Source organism: Labrus mixtus, chromosome 8 (genome assembly GCF_963584025.1).
Source record: "Labrus mixtus chromosome 8, fLabMix1.1, whole genome shotgun sequence".
NCBI classification, from domain to species: Eukaryota; Metazoa; Chordata; class Actinopteri; order Labriformes; family Labridae; genus Labrus; species Labrus mixtus.
Window position 1 is genome coordinate 6,714,880 of NC_083619.1, and position 20,167 is coordinate 6,735,046.

The 20,167-nt window shown below is 39.7% G+C and overlaps 1 protein-coding gene across 1 annotated transcript; it reads right to left on the reverse strand.

Annotated features, from left to right (window-relative positions):
* Positions 1-9,031: 9,031 nt before the first annotated feature.
* On the reverse strand, positions 9,032-10,629 carry LOC132978702 (gastrotropin-like). Its single transcript, XM_061043974.1, has 4 exons — positions 10,472-10,629; positions 10,205-10,380; positions 9,990-10,079; positions 9,032-9,174 (listed from the first exon to the last, which is right to left on the reverse strand). Exons 1-4 carry the CDS (start codon positions 10,536-10,538, stop codon positions 9,124-9,126), a joined length of 384 nt encoding a protein of 127 aa, XP_060899957.1. The 5' UTR covers positions 10,539-10,629; the 3' UTR covers positions 9,032-9,123.
* Positions 10,630-20,167: the final 9,538 nt, after the last annotated feature.

Here is a 20,167-nt window from a genome sequence, read left to right on the forward strand (position 1 = left end):
TGGTCTGAATGGCTTATTGCAGGTAGAACATTTGGACACTGGATGTTTAAGAGAAAGTGGAAATGTTGAAAAAGTGTCTGGAAGAAAGAGTAGTTGTAAAGTTTACATATGTGTATCATTTTGGCTTTTACACTGTTATGATTATACCGTTTGGAGTTAAAGAACTGAACAAGGAGAATGGGGATTGCAGCAAGTGTAGAGTGTGTGGGAGTGAAAGAGAGAGACTCGATGTAAGAGACGGAGAGAGGAGAGACAAGGTTAACTGTCAGTTTTATGGCTTTCTGAAAAAAGAGGAGAGACAGAGCAAGAAAGGGCATCAGTAAAAGCTTGGCGCTGGAGAGAAGAAAAAAGAGATGTGTGTGTGGAGGTCTGACAGAGCGATAATATCAGAACGAGAAAAGGGAAATGGGGGGAGTAGAGAAGCCTCTGCTCCTCCCAGTGCCCTGTGCCTGGAGGGGGGACCCAGGGCAGGTCTGGGGAATGTGAGGCATGAAGAAGGGGGAACAAAGCCGACTACTGTCCCCCAGAGAGAGGCCTTGTTCTGGGCCAGGGGGGTACAAGAAGTCAGCCGCTCCAGTGTATGAATGGGTGGCTGACCTGCTGTCTGGATGGATGCTGGTTCCCTGGCTCGCAGGCAGGCAGGCTGGCTTGTTTGCCCACAGAGCAGGCATGTAAAGGGAACCAGGGCAGATCTGGGGAATGTGAGGCATGATAGGGGAACAAAGCCAGCTACTGTCCCCCCCGGAGAGAGGCCCTGTCCTGGGCTACAGGGCACGAGGAGTCAGCCTCCCTGGATGGATGGAGAGATGGATGAATAGATTACTGGCTGGCAAGGAGACAAAAAGTTTGAGTGAATATAACTCACCAGGATTTCTTCAACTCAAGTCTTACAGAGTCCTTATTGTAAATGTATTATTATTTTTAAATCAATCAGAAATGCGCACAAATTGACGTTTGTGTTTAAATCCGATTCAGAGCTTGATCCGGAGTCAGTAGTGATAGATCCTCCTCCCAACTCCAGAATGTAGCCATTGAATCCAGACCAGAATGGCAAACTCTGAATGAGAAGATTTGATTAACCACTTTAACGTCCCCCAAATTGTCTGGAGTCCACTGTCAGTACTGTCATCCTGATGGAGTGCCACCTCTCCTAGTACAAGATTGATTGATTGATTGATTGATTAATTGATTGATTGATTGATTCCAGTGTTCATACTTTGTGAACATTTTCTTTTCACTTCTTCAAGATACATTTGTTGGGCTCTTTCTTTTATTTCTTTATTTTTAGAGACAGGTCAGTGGATAGTGTCAGAAACCAGGAAGAGAACGAGAGTGGGGAGTGACATTTGGAGAATGAGCAACGTCGGATTCAAACCGGGGCCGTCCGCTTTAGAGTACTTAAGCCTCTGTACACGGGGCGTGTATGCACCAACCTCTAGGCTACCGGCTTCCTCAGTTTGTGAACATTTGCAAAAACAGCTTGCAATAAGTTGCCATTTTAAACTTCATCTGTTTGTTTTTTATGATGAATAATTAATATTGAGTAACCCTGAATACTAAATACTGAGCAGCCAGACTATTGAATGTGGAATACTGACAAATAGCTCAGGACAGTTCATGGTTTACTTTTTCCTGATTTCTGTTCCTAGTTCATCTCCAGTTAGTTTGTACTTCACCTGCTGTTTCAAACAATATGAAGAAACACAGCATGTTTGTCGGTCTCTCTCCCTCCTCCCCTCTTACCATCAGCTCACAGAGCTCCGTGATCAAGAGCTCTGATTGGTCAGTTAACAGAGTTTCACACAGCTTGATTTCTTATTATGAACAATATCGTGAACATGACCTGCAGCAGGTTATATGTTGAGCACAAGTTACCATGGTGATCTACCCGCTAAGAAGTGAACCTCCTTCATAGTGCTGGAAAAACAGAGTTAACCCTGAAGTTACCTTGATAACTGTAAAGCTCTGTAAACTGTATAACTGTAAAGGACGCACTTTGTTGTTCTGCAGGAGGTTGTAGATCATCAGTTCTGTCTAACATGACATCATCTCTCTTCTCGCCGTGCTGACGTCTTTGTTGTTGTTCTTGTGTGCATGCCGCTCAGATCAGGACCATGATCAGTTCAAACAGGAGTCTGATACAGGCCACATTTAAAAAGTAACGTGAACAGCCAAACAAAAAGAAAATGAGATCAGAGCAAACAGTTGTACTTGGGCATTAGAGCTTGTAGTGTTCTCTTTTGTGTTGGCCTTCATTGTGACAGAACAACCACCATGAGAAAAGCAGCGGCTTCTTTGTCGTGGGCTATATCTATATAGGCTAAAAATGCAGTTTGACACAACCACCTATCACAAAGACGGGAGAACATTGAGCCAATTGTCTCTGTTACCATGGTTATCACAGGTAATTCCAGGTTATTAATGCCTAATGTGCCAATCACGTTGTGGTATGTCACCCCTTCATTATCCTACCCAGTGTATTTTCTTTCTCCTGTTGTTTCTAGTTCTTATTATTGTCTGGGCCTCTCTCTCATTACCGTTGAATCACTTTCCCTTTGTCTCTCTCTATTTATTCCGTATGTTCCCTAAAAAAAAAAAAAAAATGATTTGAGGTGCTCAGATTGAAATTGGAGCTGTGGAAAGATGAAGTACTTCAACGAGAGCAAATAGAAGTTTTTCTTTTTTTTTTGCGGAGGCTGTCAGGGAAACAGGCATGTCTGGTTCTATTCACAAAATCTATTCAAGGGGACAAATCCTCTGCAGACCCAGAGGAAGAACAGGTGACGTGTTGTCAGTTAAAGTTATCGATGTTTGCTCACACAGTATTTGGTCACAATTAAACTATTTAGGAAAAGAGGAAGAATAAAGTTGAACAAACCTGTATTATCAATTAGTATGGACAATGTATTTGACTTCCCTTTAACACAGAGGAAGGAAAATGACTGTGATGTTGAAAAAAAAAGTCTTAATAGGATATGACAGGGAAATGTAAGTCTCAACGGCCATTCATTTCTACAAAGTATTGTATTGATATAGTTTTGACAGTGAGCCTTTAGTATTAAAGTCTGTAGTCAGTGGTCAGTAATAATGGAGTTTTTAAACATCGACCATAGTTTTGATTGATTTTGAAGTCTGGAATTTGCCTTTTTTTGTCGTCACCACCTCATTTACTTTTGTTTTGTTTTGAGAGATCCTTTTTGGAAGAGAGGGGGGAGGGCATCAGGTGTTTTGGGACTGACCAGTTCTGTAGAGGAACTGTCCACTAGGGAGTTCCCTGAGAACGACACACCATGGGGACTTTTTTTTCTGTCTGCATTCGCACCGCCGTGGAACCTATAGTCTGATGTAGGAGCTAAAAAGGTTCCACTAAACGGGGTACTAGGAACTCAAATAGTTCATAGTTCCTGCGGTGCAGAATCAATAAAAAGGGGGAGGGTTCCAACAGTTCCTATTGCTATGCCTCCTGACTCACTGACTTGGAAGCTACTTGTCAATCACAGGAAGCCATGCTCTAAAGTCGTGTTTTTCAAAGTGTGGGTCCTGAAATGAAGAGGAAACTGGAACCAAACTGGAATTCAACTTCTTCTAATATTATATATAACATTTTCATATGTCTTTTTAGATGTTATTAATCACTGCATATCCACTTTTTTGTTCTTTTTTGTTGACAATCTTCAATATTAAAAAAAAACACACAACAAAACAACTTATTGAATGTAATGAATGAAGAATGGGGGAGAAAAACTGAAAGAAAACATGTTTACTGTAACATGATGATGATGATTTGATTATTGTTGGTTTAGAATTTATAAAAGACTTTAAAAAGACCTACCTTGAATTAAATGAAAAACAAGATTTTTAATTGTTATTAAAATAAGAAAACATATTAGGAAGCTGTTAATGAATTTTTGACATTCACAATATAGCTTAAAAGGAATCTATAAACATTTGCTAGAGGGGTCCCCACTAAATGGAGAGGTTGATGCTATACGGGGGTCCTTGCATGGCAAAGTTTGGGAACCCCTGCTCTAAAGCATTACGCTCCTTTAGTATCAATGTATCTCTATTTGGGACTATCATGTATAAAATGAACATCACACTGTATTAAAGAAGATGTTTTCTGAGGTCATTATTCAAGTGAATAGTAGGGTCATTTCCTGCTGACTTACGTATGATAGGATTCCTGTAAACTTTTGCAAACAGTGATTGCCCCCTGCTTGAGAAAGAATACATGTTTAAGTGAACAAGCCCTTTGTATACAAGTATGTCTATGTTGAGGTAGACAAACATGGCTTCAGATTGGTCAAATAACTGAGATGTGTGACATCATTCAAGTGGAGATGAACCAAAGATGATGCTGCACACGAGAAACAATGTCATGAATATGTAACTTAGCATGATTTTCTTCAAGTATCGTTGAAGCAGTTCTTGCTTTGGGAGTCTAAAATTATCTATACACTTTTACAACCTAAAAAAAAGTTCTAAGGGTTTTTAGATCAGGGAGTTGGTCGCAGCAAATGTCTAAAGTAGAGGTCAATCCTCTGATGTCATGTAGCTAAGGACAGTTCTTTGAATGATTAGCTAGTAGGTTACTCACTCGTGATTCAGTTCTACAGATTATACCGTTATACCATAAGAGACCATGAGATGGGTTTAGTTCCTTTGTTGAAGCAGCTTAAAGTATTACAACCCTGTTTCTGCTAAGTGATAAAAACAGGAAGTGGTGTGACGCTCTCACAGAGCAGTGTGAGGCAGGTGAGGTGATAACTGTGCATACAACTCACAGCGAAACCAAAAACAAACAATGTTTACACTTTGTGAAAGTTTAAAAGACTTCTTTGCTGTCTCATGCAGATGTACAATTTAAGTACTGCTTTCCTGTTCTGTAATCATTGGTAACAGTAACACAGTCAAATCATTTTGATAAAGGCCAAAACAACTTTTTAGCAGATGAGGTTAAAGGTCACATATTCTCAACCTTTTCAACCAGTGTAAATAATTCTCAGAGCGCCCCAAAACATGTGTGTGAAGTTTCTTGTTCTAAATCCACTCTGATCCTGTATTTGATCATGTCTATAAACCCCTCTATTTCAGCCCTGATCAGAACAGGCTGTTTCTGTGTCTGTACCTTTAAATATATAAATGAGCTGTGTCTGACCACGCCCCCTCTCTGGAAGGGCTTGGGTGGCTCAGGCTTTCTTGCTCCATGCCCTATTGTTTACGGTGAGAAGGCAGACTCAGAGGGCAGAACAAACACCTAGCTGTGGGAGTGTCACCCACCTGGGGGAGGGGTTACTGCCCTTTGTGATGTCATGAAGGGAAAATCTCCAAACGGCCTGTTTGAGCACACATTTTCTGAAAAGTGGAACAGGCAAAAGACAGAGAGGATGGACTTTTCTCATCATTGGGGGGTTTGTAGACAGAATAGTTAGTGTCAAGAAACCATGGTAAAGTGTATTTGGCATAATATGTGACCTCTGAGGAAATTATGCTGCGTTAGAAATGATGAATGAGTTCCCTGGTCGCCCGTTAATGTGTTGATTTTCTGCTCATGATGTTTTCCTTGCTTTGTGGTAAGTGGTTGGTGACAGTGCAAAGCATATGCAACTTTTTAAAATCTTAATCTTACATCTTTTGCTGGTCATTTTGAAGTGAAATCTCCAACAGTAGAATTGTGGTGATGCTTTAGTAACTTCAGGTTTTTTTTCTGGTGGAGGCAAGTTCACATTGTGTGCTTTCTCACAAAAACATGGAAAGAAACATAACACGGAGATGTTAACAAGCCATTTTGTCTCCACTTTTGGCAGCCTGTATGGAGACCAATCAGAAAAAGGCAGAATGGCCAATCAGAAACAGTAGCCTTGGAAATAGCCAATTAGGCCTGTTTGTCTGGAAGGACAAAGGAAGTGATATTGCAGAGTGATTGCACCAGCGCTGAGCTACACAAACATGCTCATATGACACCTTTGCTTGTTGCCTTCCAACCCTAATTTTCCAGGAGTGTGAAGTCTTGATTGCATCGGTACCGGCAAGAGAGGACGCCTCATTATTACACCAAAACAATCGGCACCTCAGAGGCAGAAAAAACACAGATTTTGTTTTCATTAGGGAGCTATTGAGTCACCAGCTCTCCAGTCAAGGCCAACACATTTACACACACACATGCACAGAGGCTGCAGTCTGGCAATTTTATACAAAAGATTTGTACCTTACTCCAGTCCACTTAATGAAGCTGTAAATTTAGAGACGCGAGAGCCTTTACAGGGCTCCTCTGAGAGCAGCTACAATGATCCTGGGACTGAGCTGGTTAATTAACTGATTATTTGCTTGGCTGGGGGCCACGGAGAAATGGGGTAGATGAGGAGAGATACAAGATGGGGAGGAAAAGAGAGGACATGAGGGGAGAGGGACGTAGAAGGAAGGGAGTGTAGAATTAAAAAGAAAAAAGAAAAGAAAGGAGAAGAATGGAAGAGGATGAATATGGAGGAAGGCAATTTGAAGAGATCTTGGAGCCTGTATTAGCCGTATGCGTTCAGTAATTGCCAAAGCAGAGCTAAATACAAAGTATGAACATGGGTCTAACATTTTCAACAAATAGCAGTTTAGCACACTTTCAATTACAGTTTTTTCTAATTGCTAACACACTAAAATGACATGCATAGCACAATTATTTAAACTGACACACAGAGAGCAAAACCTCTTCTCAAGTCTCCAAAAGTCTAAACACATTGTCTGCTTTACACACATTTTGCAATTCAAAAAGGCACCTTTTAAATGCACTGAACACGGTTCTCTGCATAAGACACAACAATCTGACATAAAGTCACATGTTTGCCATCTCAAAACACTGCCATTCAAAATGACACTACATGAGCTAATTGGCCAATGTATGTGCAACCTGGCCAAACACCTCAATGGTTAATTGTTGTCACTTCAATCAGGAAGTAAGCACTATGAAAAGACCACAAGTGAGCACCTTTCTTTTTACAACAACAATGGAAGACTTTGCAGAGAGAGGAAGAGGAAGAGTGAGAGGTAGGGGTAGAGCTGGTAGAGGAAGAGTGAGAGGTAGGGGTAGAGCTGGTAGAGGAAGAGTGAGAGGTAGGGGTAGAGCTGGTAGAGGAAGAGTGAGAGGTAGGGGTAGAGCTGGTAGAGGAAGAGTGAGAGGTAGGGGTAGAGCTGGTAGAGGAAGAGTGAGAGGTAGGGGTAGAGCTGGTAGAGGAAGAGTGAGAGGTAGGGGTAGAGCTGGTAGAGGAGTTCATGGCCAAAGAAGAAAACAACTTCAAATGAAATCAGAGCAACCTTAGTTGATCATATCATCAACCATGGGCTGACAATGTGAGAGGCTGGACAGAGAGTGCAGCCCAACTTGAGCCGTTTTACTGTACTGGTATATGTAGCACTGACTTGTTTGGTGAAAAATAAAAAAATAAATGTTTCAACAGCATGTGTGTGTATCTGCAAGTATTTCTGTGCATGTGAACAATCTGAAGAATTTTCTACAATTCAAACTATGTTAGTATTATGGCAAAGCATACTAAAGATGAGAGTGTTTTTTATTATGCCCAACAGTGTGTAGTTGGTTAGACAAAAATCTGGTAATATGAATGAAGTGTGTGCCATTTGGTGCAAAAATCTGATTTTGATAATGCTATATGTAGTTTTGGTTGCAGTGCTTCATTTTGCAGGATATATGAGGTATTTTGCAGTTTTAGTGTGTGGTTTTGATAAAACCAGCCTAGTTTGCAAAATTGTGTTTTAGCAATTGGAAAAAACTATAATAGCTTTGCTGCAGTACAGCTTCTATCCATCAGTGGCAGTGCTGAGTTGACTGGAGCAGAGAAGAACCGCTGAATTTCATCTTCTAACAGGTTTTTATAACCAAAATGACAACATGTCCACCTGTAGATGTGTTATGAAGATGGAGTTTTGTAAGTGTGTGTGTGTGTGTGTGTGTGTGTGTGTGTGTGTGTGTGTGTGTGTGTGTGTGTGTGTGTGTGTGTGTGTGTGTGTGTGTGTGTGTGTGTGTGTGTGTGTGTGTGTGTTTAGCGAGAGCATTTGATTTGATTTTATGAATGATCAGCGTTATTCACAATAGGGCGAAAAGATAACCTGATGGACAGGCGGGTGTACGATGTTACGGTTTGTCAGGTGGCTCAAAACCTCCATTTCTAACATGGCGACGGCCATTGACAGGTTTCCAAAGCGCCCTGCAGCAACAGATGGATGACGTCACTCAGGCTTCTTCTATTAACATTTACAGTTTATGCTGTACATTAACCAATCCTGTATGATGATCTCTCAGACGGATACAATTATATTAAAAGAAGCTCAAGACATTTTTGGCTGTGCTTTCTTTTACTGCGGCCACGAGAGGTCACCGCCTAACCGTTAAGGCAAATACGGGTTGGAGCAAAAAGGCAGGAAAGGTCACCATGTACAGAGATATATATTCAAACATTTTGTCTGAATGTGACTCAGTTTATCAATGAAGTGTGTAAACTCCACTGTAGAAGGACTCTGTTTTTAAAGTCGTCCTCTTGACCGTCTAGTTGCTGCTGCTTTGACACAGTGTGTTTGTGCTCCTCTTTAATTTCTCTTACAGGACATAATCTTTGAAATTATTTTTTTATTCTTCCTGCATTTCAAAGTTAAGCAAAGACCATTGTTTGACCTCAAACATCTTAGGAATATTCAAAATATTTCTTTTCCTCTCTTTTTTTTTTTTTTTAGCATTTTGCAAGCTCATTGGCCAGTTTGAATTCATCATGAGAAACATACATTTTGGTACCGATGGAGCCTGAAGTCTGTTTAGGCAAGAAACTCTTTGAAAATATGTCTTCTGCTGTCATTCCCTGCAAAGCTGGATCCTCTGACTCCAAAACCTTTTCCTCATCATGCATGAACTCTTATATTACAAGAGAAGCAGACTTACCTACTTGTGTCTTTATAACATAGATTACCCTTAAAGCATGTTGATACACAACAACAACAACCACAAAAGAGCACAAAGTGAGGAGAGAACCCCATGTTCACGTTGGTATCATATTTTATTGAATGCACTCGCTGTAGCTCTGATGGTCTCCGTTGTAACTGTGTGAGAGGTCAAAGGTCAGTCAGCACTTAGAGCTTCTTGCTGGTTCTCTTCAGAACAACGGAGCCGGCTTTGGAGGTCTACAGAAAGACAGGGAAAGACTCGTTATAAATCATGCTAGGAATACGTTCCTCCAATTTATTACATATTATATATAAAGATATACCCTTAATATAAACCAAGACAGGATAGACTGTGTACTATCATTTTTTCGTTTTTTGCACTTTAAACCTTCTTCATTTTTGTTCAGGCCTTTATTAAGTAATGCTCATTGTTTTATGTTCAATGTGAATGATGCTGATTGTTGTCTTTTTATGGCTGCATCATAGGTGAAGAGCCCAGGACAACTTTCTCACTTTGTGGGACAATAAAGTTATCTTAATCTTGATCTAAAAAGTTATTGCTGAGCTTTTTACTGTAATAGTTTGAAAAAGTAACAATGTCCCTGGTTGTACCTACATACAGTATGTGTTTGTACTGATACATTGACAGTAAGAGACTGAAGAGAAATACATATTTAAGCCTTTATCACTGACAAATTCAGTTTTTTTGTTTTAAAACCCAAATAAGATTATCCATTTGTCAGACTAATTCATGTTGTTACTAATTTGATCCAAAAAATTGGACTTTCTATTCTTCAAACATTTCTTTAAATCTCATTAAAGCACAAACTGAATTAGAAACACTTGGAGATCTCATCCTGGATGAACTAAAAAAAAAGGTAACATGTGGTACATTATTGCTTGCTTTGTTGCATTCAAGTACACTTGAGACTGTTTTTTTTTTTTTTTGAACGCCTGTGCAGAAGTATAACATATTGATTTCATAAACCCTGCAGCGTGTAGAGAATCATATCTGCTGTCATCCCACTTAAAGCCTGAGAGCGTGTGTTTACCTCGATGAGATTCCCTCCGCTGATCTCAGAGGTGTGGTGGTAGTTGGGGAAGGTCACGCTCAGCTTGCCTCCCTCCATTTGCACAGTGGCCTGAAAACACACAGGATGCAATCAGTCAGGATGTCATCCACACTTCCTGTTCGGATGGCTTTATAATCGTCTTCGGTGTGTTGAAATAAAGCTCAAGAAAAAGTCCTGGCGTCTTTGCTTCTCACCTTGAACTTCTTTCCTCCGATGGTCTCCATGTCGCACTCCTTGCCAATTGTGAACTTGTTGCTGACTTGGGCGTTTGCGGGGTAGAACTGGGTCCAGGTGAAGTTGTCTCCGTCCTGGGTGATCTCTGTGATCAGCTTGTAGTCGCGGCCTCTCTCGATGATGTCATCGGGGATACCTGGAGTGTCGAAAGAAGAGTGAGGTTAAAAAAATAAAAGAAGAGTCCATAAATGAGCAGAAATAGAACGTGAGCTGTGAGTCTTTCTCACCGAGCAGCTTGCAGAATGCGTCGTATCCCTCCTGGGACTCGGTTTGCCATTTTCCAGCGAAGGCCATTTTGGTTGGAGTTGGTGGTCGGAGGCGTTGTGAGTGGAGATGCTGAGGCAAGCTGAGGGACGAGCAAGGTACTGAATCCAGCTCTGCTCCCTGTTTATATACTTACAGTAGACCTCTGGCCACCTCCCTCATCTGCATGTGATGACACAAGAGGGCAACTACAGCAGCAGATGATGACTACAACGGGCTAACAGGGAGAGGGCAATAACCTGCATTAACGGGCGTTTATGTAGCTCCTGAGCAGTGAGTAAAACGCTGACGGCTCATCAGGGCGAGCGGGTTTCTCCCCTCCGGGTCAATGAACCCTCCTGCAGCCATTTTATGGACGCACACTCCACTTTTACTGCCGCCGAGTCTGAAATAAAATAAAAAGCTTTGTATGAAAATACACTCTGACTATTTGAAGTCGATTGTTATCTTACTTTGTGAATGGTGTGATCTGTAAAAAGATAACCAAGAACTTACTCAAGGTCTTTTTTCAGAGGGTGGCAGTGGTAAAAAAAAAAAGAAAAATCCCCAAAGCATGACGAACACTGATATGAAACATTTCAGTCATTTATAACTTGTGATACTTGTGTTACACAATGACGTATTTTGTTGTTATTATAAATAATGCAGCTGCATCAGGACTCAAATGAAAAGTGTGCCCAAGACCCCAAGGGGCAGGAAAAGCATCATGTCTGCCTTTTTTAATTTCATCGACATGTTGTGTAATTTTGTAATAAATGGTGATGCATGAGCAAAATGCAGGATTTTCTTTTTTCAAGGTAATTATTTCTTTATCTACACATTTGCACCAATCTGATACAATGTATCTAGAGCTGCCTAATGTACATGCTGTGGTCTGTTTCACAGAGGGGCTGCGTATCAAAAATGAAGTTCTATAGGTTTATTTAAGTGCTTGTTGTACTCACTTTGTACTCCTAAATGAAGTTGTGTTGAAAGGATGAGGCTGGCAGTGGTTCTTTTTACCACTGTCAAGAAAGCATAATTTAAAAAATTGAAGTCAAAAGAAAGCAAGGGTAAAAATAATATAATCAAAGGATACAGTATACTAAATAAAATCAATAGATAAACTACGCAAAAAGTGCTTTCATGCTTGCAGAAAACTTGTGTATATGTCCCCAAATTTTCAGGATGAGCTTCATGCAGGGTTGCAAAGTCTGTGTCTCCGCAGACCTGGAAACCCGGACTATATGTGTGAACGACTACATTTATTTCCCGATCACTTTACCCAGAAATGTTCCTGCCTGGTATATATATATCCAGGAGCCTTGCCATGTTTAGCTCTATGAGCACACATATTTAAGATATATTCTGAAATAAACATGAAGCCAAAGTAACCAAAGATGTGACTTCAACTGGAACATGTTAAACCTGTCATGTCGGGCTATGCTTCTTAGGTTATGTTTTCATGTTTCCTTGTATTATTGATTTCCTGTTTTATTTTTGTGTTAGCCTTTCTCTCCTCTAGTTGCAGATCCTCCATATCATATCAGACCTTATGGAGAGTTGTTTGAAGTGTGTAGTGTTTGCAGAAACCAGATTAAAATTTCTGTTTTATTTCAAACATTCTGCATAATTTCATTTTCGAACAACTTGTCAATGCCTTTTTCAAGATTTCTTTTTAACAGAAAGGTTGTCTCTGATAGAGAGAGGTCACATGTTTTTTTTTGTAAAGGTTGGGCTGTAGCCTGCTGAACATTTTCAGGGACACCACCTGACAAAAGAGTTTTTTAACATACCAAACATGAATTGGCCAATTGATATTAAAAAGTTTAAAAACAAAGAGGTTTGCAAAACATTTAGAGGTCTCGAGGAGGCTTAAATTTGTCCCAACAAGGCTACTGTATCAGCACTGGACACAAGACAAAAAAGGAGTCCCAGATAAACCCCACGTTATAAATCACTCTTTTCCTCTTTACTGCAGAAGGTACCCTCACATGTAATACTCTGAAGTTATTACACCTTTATGTTCACATTTTATGTAAATGAAACTATTTTATCAAAGTACTTAGGGGCAGTAAGGGCATGGGGAAGCAGCTTAGCTCATAATTATGTAGGCCTATATATATATATATTTTTTACTGTTTCTAGGTTGAGCTGTGTCACAGATGTCTGTATCTGTTCTTGTTCACTGTAGTTTTTGCCTCCTTAGCAACAAGACATTAGTGGTAACTTAACAAATAACACATTTAGCATTTTAAAGGTTGGATTTATCACAGCCGCATGACTTATACTGGAAGGACCCCATGGTGTCCCACTGTGAAGGAATGGACTGACGAAATGGTTAAGATCTCATCATATGAATACATGTTGGGAAAAAATGAATGTGGGAAGAAAGATGACAGCGATATGGGATCAGTTTTGGCCACATGTTAAATTAAGATCACATTAGAATGGACTCATGTTGGTGCCTTTCTCGTGTCTGAGACACATCTGATGCTAGGAGATGACTTACCTGCTCATCTGCCTCAATGCTCTGTTCTGTGTTTGATTAGTTTGTCAGTAAGAAACATGACATCATGAGCAGTATGACCCTCAGCGTTTCCTAACCACAGTACCTAAGTTGGCAGACACAGCTTGTTGGATATTTCAATCCCTCGATTGCCTTTGAGAGACGTTTGACCAGAACACTGTGTTCAGTCAGATTTCAGTGAAACCAGATTCTAAATCAGATTAGGGCTGTATAGTATTTTTACAACTCACATCAATAAAATCTGCTCACATGGAATCAAAATACTTACCAAAATGAAAGGTCAAAAAATGCACCCACTACATTTTTTTTTACCTCAACTTTTTGTTATGATCCTTAACTACATGCAACACTTATTGGCAATGTTTCATTAATGGACCTTCACCAAAATGTTGCCAATAAATGTAGTTTTGCGAGTTAGACAGTGTGCAGAAGTTTTATTGCATTTTTCATGGACTCTTTCCTCTCCTACGCACCTGTCTTATGATATAGATGTCCATCCACATCCATCCATTATCTTTACCACTTTTCTCGTTCGGGGGCGCGGGAGACCTCGAGCCGATCCCAGCTGTCATTGGGCAAGAGGCGGGGTTACACTCTGGTCAATCACAGGACTGACATATAGAGACAGACAACCAGCCACACTCACATTCACACCTACAGGCAATTTTAGAGTTACCAATTAACCTAACGCGCATTTCTTTGGACTGTGGGAGGAAGCTGGAGTACCGGAAGACAACCTACACATGTACAGGGAGAACATGCAAACTCTACTTTTTCTACTTTATATTTATGAACTACAAATGGTTAAGACAGCAGACGGGTGTATGTTATTCAAATGAAAATAATCACTCTCATAAAAAAAAGAAAATCAACTCAGAGTTAAAAGAGTGACGTGTGAAAAATTCTTAAGTTTTGCTACTTTCCATATTTGGCTTGAAATATGTGTGACATTGTAATTTCTCATAACGTTTTGCCCTGAACTTTGACTCTCTTGCTTATAGAGCTTAGCAGTGATCGTCCACTCTTTCGACGGCTCTGGTAACGGAGGTAAATGTCCCCATTCAAATCCACCCTGACATTTGAGAAAATCTTTATAGTAATATTTTTAATCCTGGAACAAAGTCAACCAGCAAACTGAATACTAAGACTATAAAACATATGATTCAGCGCAAAAAATAAAAAGTACAAGACTGTAATATAAAACATTAAAAAAATTCCAGGATGGAAAGAACTACGCATCCCACAATCCATTGCGATTCTAAAGAGACTCAACAAATGATATTTTAGATCTTCTTTCAAACGAACACATGCCTTCTTTATCGCAGTGTTTATATTGTTTATAATAATGTTGTGATATTTATAGTGTTTATATTGTTTATAATAATGTTGTGATATTTATAGTGTTTATATTGTTTATAATAATGTTTAAAATGTAAAGTGTTTGTAAAGTATAGTGTGTTAATCTTCCAGGACCTTCAGTGGTAGCAGCCGACAGCCAAAGTTCATGGGGCTGGTCATTTCCATGGTAATAGCCAGCTCCTCCAATCAGAGACATCGTTGTGACACTCTATTTTTATACTCTAATTCCAGGATGGAAAGAACTACGCTATGATCTTGGGTGGTGTAGTTCTTTTCCCGACTCGTTAATAAACCATGCTTTTCTTAGAACAAGGTTGATATCATACAAACTTGTGTCTTCTTCAGGAGCATAAAATGTCGTTCCACACTCAGGTAGCTCGCGGTGAGTCTACCATGGCTGGTTATAACATCATGGCTGATAATCAAATCCACAAGGGAGCAAATGAATGGGATTGTTACCTTCATAATAACAATACTGTTGAGCTCTGTTTGTTGGGGGGGAAAAATGGTTGCCATGGAGATAAAAAAATAAATAAAAAAACACGACAACGCTCAAACAAAAAATTGGGACTCACTTAATATTTCAGAAAAAGTTAAATATAAAAAAAGGACTGTGTCGTTTTGAACATAAACAGAAGAAGTTAATGAATGTTTTTATGTGGGATGAACAAAGAAGAAAGGCGGCATAGACTTGACTTCATGTTCACTGCATGAAAAGCAGGATTTTGGTCAGTCATCATCTCTGTAAATGACTGGTGAAAAGAAGTACCAGCAGACATGTGAAGGCAGCCTGATGGTACATTTGTGTCAGAAAACTGAATAAAATCAGTTAAGACAAGCACCTCTTAAAAAATCCTTAAAGAAAACCTCAGTCCACGGCCACACTGTTAACAAAATTACAGAATAATGCTGCTTGTACACAGTGCTGGCTGAAAATAGTCCATTAAGGTGACTACATGACTGCAGCACCTCAGGCTTTCAATTCTGACAAAGTGTGAATAGGTAAAAGCTTTTGATGCTGCACTTAACTTCGATCTGGCACAATACAGCCATTTTCACTGAGCACTGATTGTGTTTCTAAACCATGAAAAGTCAGCTCGGCCTTGAAGCTCTTTATAGAAACATAAAACATCATATTGGCCAACATCCTATAAAAGACACCCACTATCTCTTTTTACTGTCTCTAACACAGACACACACACACACACACACACACACACACACACACACACACACACACACAGGAGGTCAGTGTGCTGAAGTGCACAAATGCAGTTTAAAAAAGCCACTTCTCATCACATTTAACGTTACTCCTCGCTGCAGCTTCTCTATATGTGTTTCATCATCTGACGGTTCTACAACGTGGCATGTCATCGGCTGACCTTTGACCCTCATGCATATGACCTCTGAGAGTATGCATATACGATGATGCAAGGTTTATTTCAAGTGTGAATGAAAGCTACTGTATGATCTGTCATGCACATTTCTCCATGTTTCCACAGGAATGTTGTGTCTCTGAAGGGGCCGCAGTGAGTCCTCCTCCACATTTGACTGAACTTTCATAAAGAATAACTTGAGCATACGCAGTATCTTGAATTTGATGAAAAGCTGTGAGAAAACATTTTAAGTGGTATTAACTCAAGTGGTGAATCCTGTCATAATCAAGTTTTGAATTATAATGTATTTACAAAGATTTAGCTGCTTGCGATTATAAAAGGAAATGAAAATGTATTGATTGTAATGCCTTTGTTGTTACTGCACATTGTACAGCAGAACATGCTGTGCATCTCTCCAAATAAAAACATCTTTTACCACACAACACACACATTCAGCCTTACAAACAGACAAGATAGTTATAAAAAAAGGACTTCCTTTACATAATCACACAATAATATTGAATTATTACATAAATGTAAATGTCCACTGAGGCTGTTTTTGCACTGGCATTTAATTTATTTAGAGATGGGACAGTGGATAGAGTTGGAAATCAGGGACAGAAAGAAAGAGAGAGAGTGTGGAATGGCATGCAGGAAAGGAGCCACAGGTCGGATTCGAACCCGGGCTGCCCGCCTTGAGATCGTGGTCTCTGTACATGGGGCGCATCCACTCGCCACTCGGCTACTAACGGCCCCTTTGCACCGATTTTTTAACACAAAACCGATATAGTTTAGCATTTTCAGTGCCCAGCATCCAGAGTGCAAAAACGCTGTGCTCTCCCACCTATCAAAATCAAGAAGGGGCACAACCTCTGGTATCAGATTTTTCAACATCAGTGGCAGAGGTAACTCGTCTTTTCAAGGGAACCATTTCCAGATCTAGAGCTGCTGCTAATGCCAGGACATTTTTACATGTATTGATGTTTTCTTCGTGATACTTCCTTTAATAAAGGAAAAGATTAAGACACACAGAGCTCTTTAAAAACAGACTCAACGGTCACTACTGAGGAAAGCAAATATTAACTTTCTAACACCATTGAGAAGCATTCTGAAACTAGGTTGTTAGGGGAAAAAAAGCCTTGAATGAAAACAGGCCCTGATGCTGACTTTATTTTGATCTGATACTTTTATCTTAACTTAAGAAAATAAATGTTTGCAGGACTTTTTCTTGTATTGAAAACCGCACTGGGCAGACTGTGGCATTGCTCCTTTCTTTACCTTATGTGTACATTACCCTCCAGAGAAAGAAGCAGTGAGATGAATACCTAAAGTATCCACTCAGTTTTACTTTGAAAGATTTGAATTTACACTCTACCATGTTGCCTTGTGTTTGTGTCATTAGATCATCTTCAGATTTTATGACAAAGGATCCTTTAGATTTTGCACATTAGCTTCACTTAATGCCTTTGAGTTTTCTTTTTTTTCTTTTTTTAAATAAAGTTCATAGCTTTGCAGTTGCAGTTTATTACAGATCTTGTTTAAATCTGTTTGAGCGCTCTGGTTTAGGAGATCATTTCACATTGACATATTCCATTCCCAGATCTCCAAGTTGTCTCGAGGCATGCATGTGACATGCTGTTAATAAACCTTAAACAAAGAGATTAAATCCATACAATCATACATATCATGCATACTACAAATGAATTAAAGAAGAATGCTTCGGCTTTTGCACGTTACCTTTCCTTATTGTCTCGATGATGTCACGGGTTTCTTCTACAGTGAACTTCAAATAACTGCTGTCTGCCCCAACAACTTATATCTCCATGAATTGTGCCACTGTGTTGTGTAAAACATTATGTTGCTTTGTTGATTTTTATTTAGAATAAATTTAGTTTAGAGATTAACCTTAATGACATCATGCACGTAAAACAATCTATACCAAAGGTGCTGGCATTAAGCTTTTCTGAGGGTGAAAGTGATTTGAACTTTGCAGGAGCTGCTGTCCTTACACTGAGATGTTCTATTACGGTGGCTGGGAAGTGAAGAACAAAATTACTGAGTGTGAAACACTTTTGTAAGATTTTTACATTTTATATAACAGCCATTTATGTGATGCACGTGTTTAGTGTAAGACACAAGACTGGCGCTGTGCTCGGTCCAGGTGGAGACATTTTGTACATCTGTTAGCATTATGTCCACATATCATGTACATATCAGGCGTTGTGTGCATTGTGACAGATTTTAATTCTGAATGTCTTGGACCTCAGTCACTCAGTCAGTGCATTTAACTGTCTCAAGGTCAGAGTGAGTGGAACCATTCACATAGTGAGCAAAGTACAGCTGTAGAGGTTTTATTGTTTCTGTTGTAACCTTGAGACTAACTTTAATAGCAGGCTGTAATTTAAACTTTTGCTGAAACATTCACTTTTTTTTCCCTCACTTCCTCGTGTGTGGATCAGCCAAGACAATAAGTAACCAGGATTATCGGCCATTACCTAACGTCCAATCTCATCCCTTGTCTCTCTTCTGGTTTCATGATCTGGCATCTTTCAATGTACATTAAAACAGAGAGAAATAAAGACAACTGAGCCGAGCGGTTGATGATGACTTTGATGAAAAACAAGAAAAGAAAAGCACACGAATATGAACAAGCAGTTAACGAAGAACAAGCGATGGGAAGAGGGGGAAAGGAAGAAAAGATTCTAACGAAAGATACATATAGATAGATTCCTTTTATCTACAGCTCTAAAGAGGGGATTTGCGATGGAGGAATTAAAGGAGGGGAGGCCTTGATATGCAAATGAAGCTGCCGCTAATCAAAGCAATAAGATTAGCCTTCCAAATTGAGATGAAGAAAGGCTCCATTATCTGGGCCGAGTGTCATGTTTAATAACGCGGAACGGCATGGTAATTCACCAGTGATGCAACTAGAGCCTCTGTGGGTGTGTGTGTGTGTAAGTGTGTTTGTGTAAGTGTGAGAGATGTGTGTGTATTTGAGTGTGAAAGAGAAGGGAGAAAGTGAAAGAAAAATCATACAGAGAGAATAAAACATGCGAAAGACAAAATGTGACCTTCTATGTGTGAGTGTGTGTGTGGTGTTACCCAGCAGGAGTGTGTGTGTGTGTGTGTGTGTGTGTGTGTGTGTGTGTGTGTGTGTGTGTGTGTGTGTTTATTTTAGAGAGAGGGATAGTAACAGAAGGAAGGGGAGGGAGTGAAAAAGTTGGTTCCCATGAGAAAAAAGTGTGTGTGTGTGTGTGTGTGTGTGTGTGTGTGTGTGTGTGTGTGTGTGTGTGTGTGTGTGTGTGTGTTTGTGCAAATTCATTGATAAAGTTTTGTGCTGTGTTGTGTGTATTGAGAGTTTGGTCGTGATGTAGCGGTGTTGAATATGCTCACCAGACAACAGTGCCTCTCCTGGTTTTATTGGACATTACGATTACTTATTAAAAGCGATAAAGAAGAGGACAGGTGTTACTAAATCACCTGCAAGAGAATCCCAGAAGACTGCAACACATAATGCTATGAATGTTCCATATATAAGATTGTGAAGGGGTTTTATTTATATTTTTATATCCATAAGAACACAACATCTCTACATAGTCTCATGAGCCTGACCAACGACAGGATGTTTTGATTTGATTAGTATAGCTTCCGTAGGAAAGCTGCTGTTCATTGTGATTGATAGAGAAAGCAGCCAGCTCTTATAGATGAGCTGATCAAATTAAACTAAAAAAGGCTCTGTTAATCATGGACTTTAACTGTACTGTACAAGTACTGTACTATCATAGGAAGGCCATGTAATGATGACATGGACTTCCACACATAGCGAGTCTCAGTGGGCGTGCTGAGTTACTGCAGAGTTACAAATGTATTGATATCTTCATGCCTGTTAATATGAGTATTTTTATACTTTCACAGTATAGAAAGGAAACTAAATGGTGTATTTTTTAAGGCCAACCCAAAATTTGGCATCGCCATGGGGTCTTTCAAAAAAAGCCTATGGGATTTCTGCATCGGATTCGGGATCATGGAACGTTTATTATGCTTTAGCATTTGATTCAAAAAGATAATCTTCACATGAACACCATGTCTATGATGTTTGAAGCGTTAATGCAATCCACAGAAGTAAGAAACTAACGTTATGCTACAAAACGAACTACACCATGGGCGCATGGCTTCAACGTCACCACCACTGTGCCTCAGGATGTCTCCGACAAGCCAACTAACAGTTTTGACTAGCTAGCGAAACCGTAGCCTAATAAATAGTTTATTAACCTAATCTTTGCCTTAACCCACAAACCTACAGGAGACCTTGTGTTTAATTGTAACTTCAACCTAAGATGATGACATTTAATATCCCCGACAACTGCACTGTAGTTTCATTTAGCCACTCGTTAGCTACCGCCTTTTTAAGGACA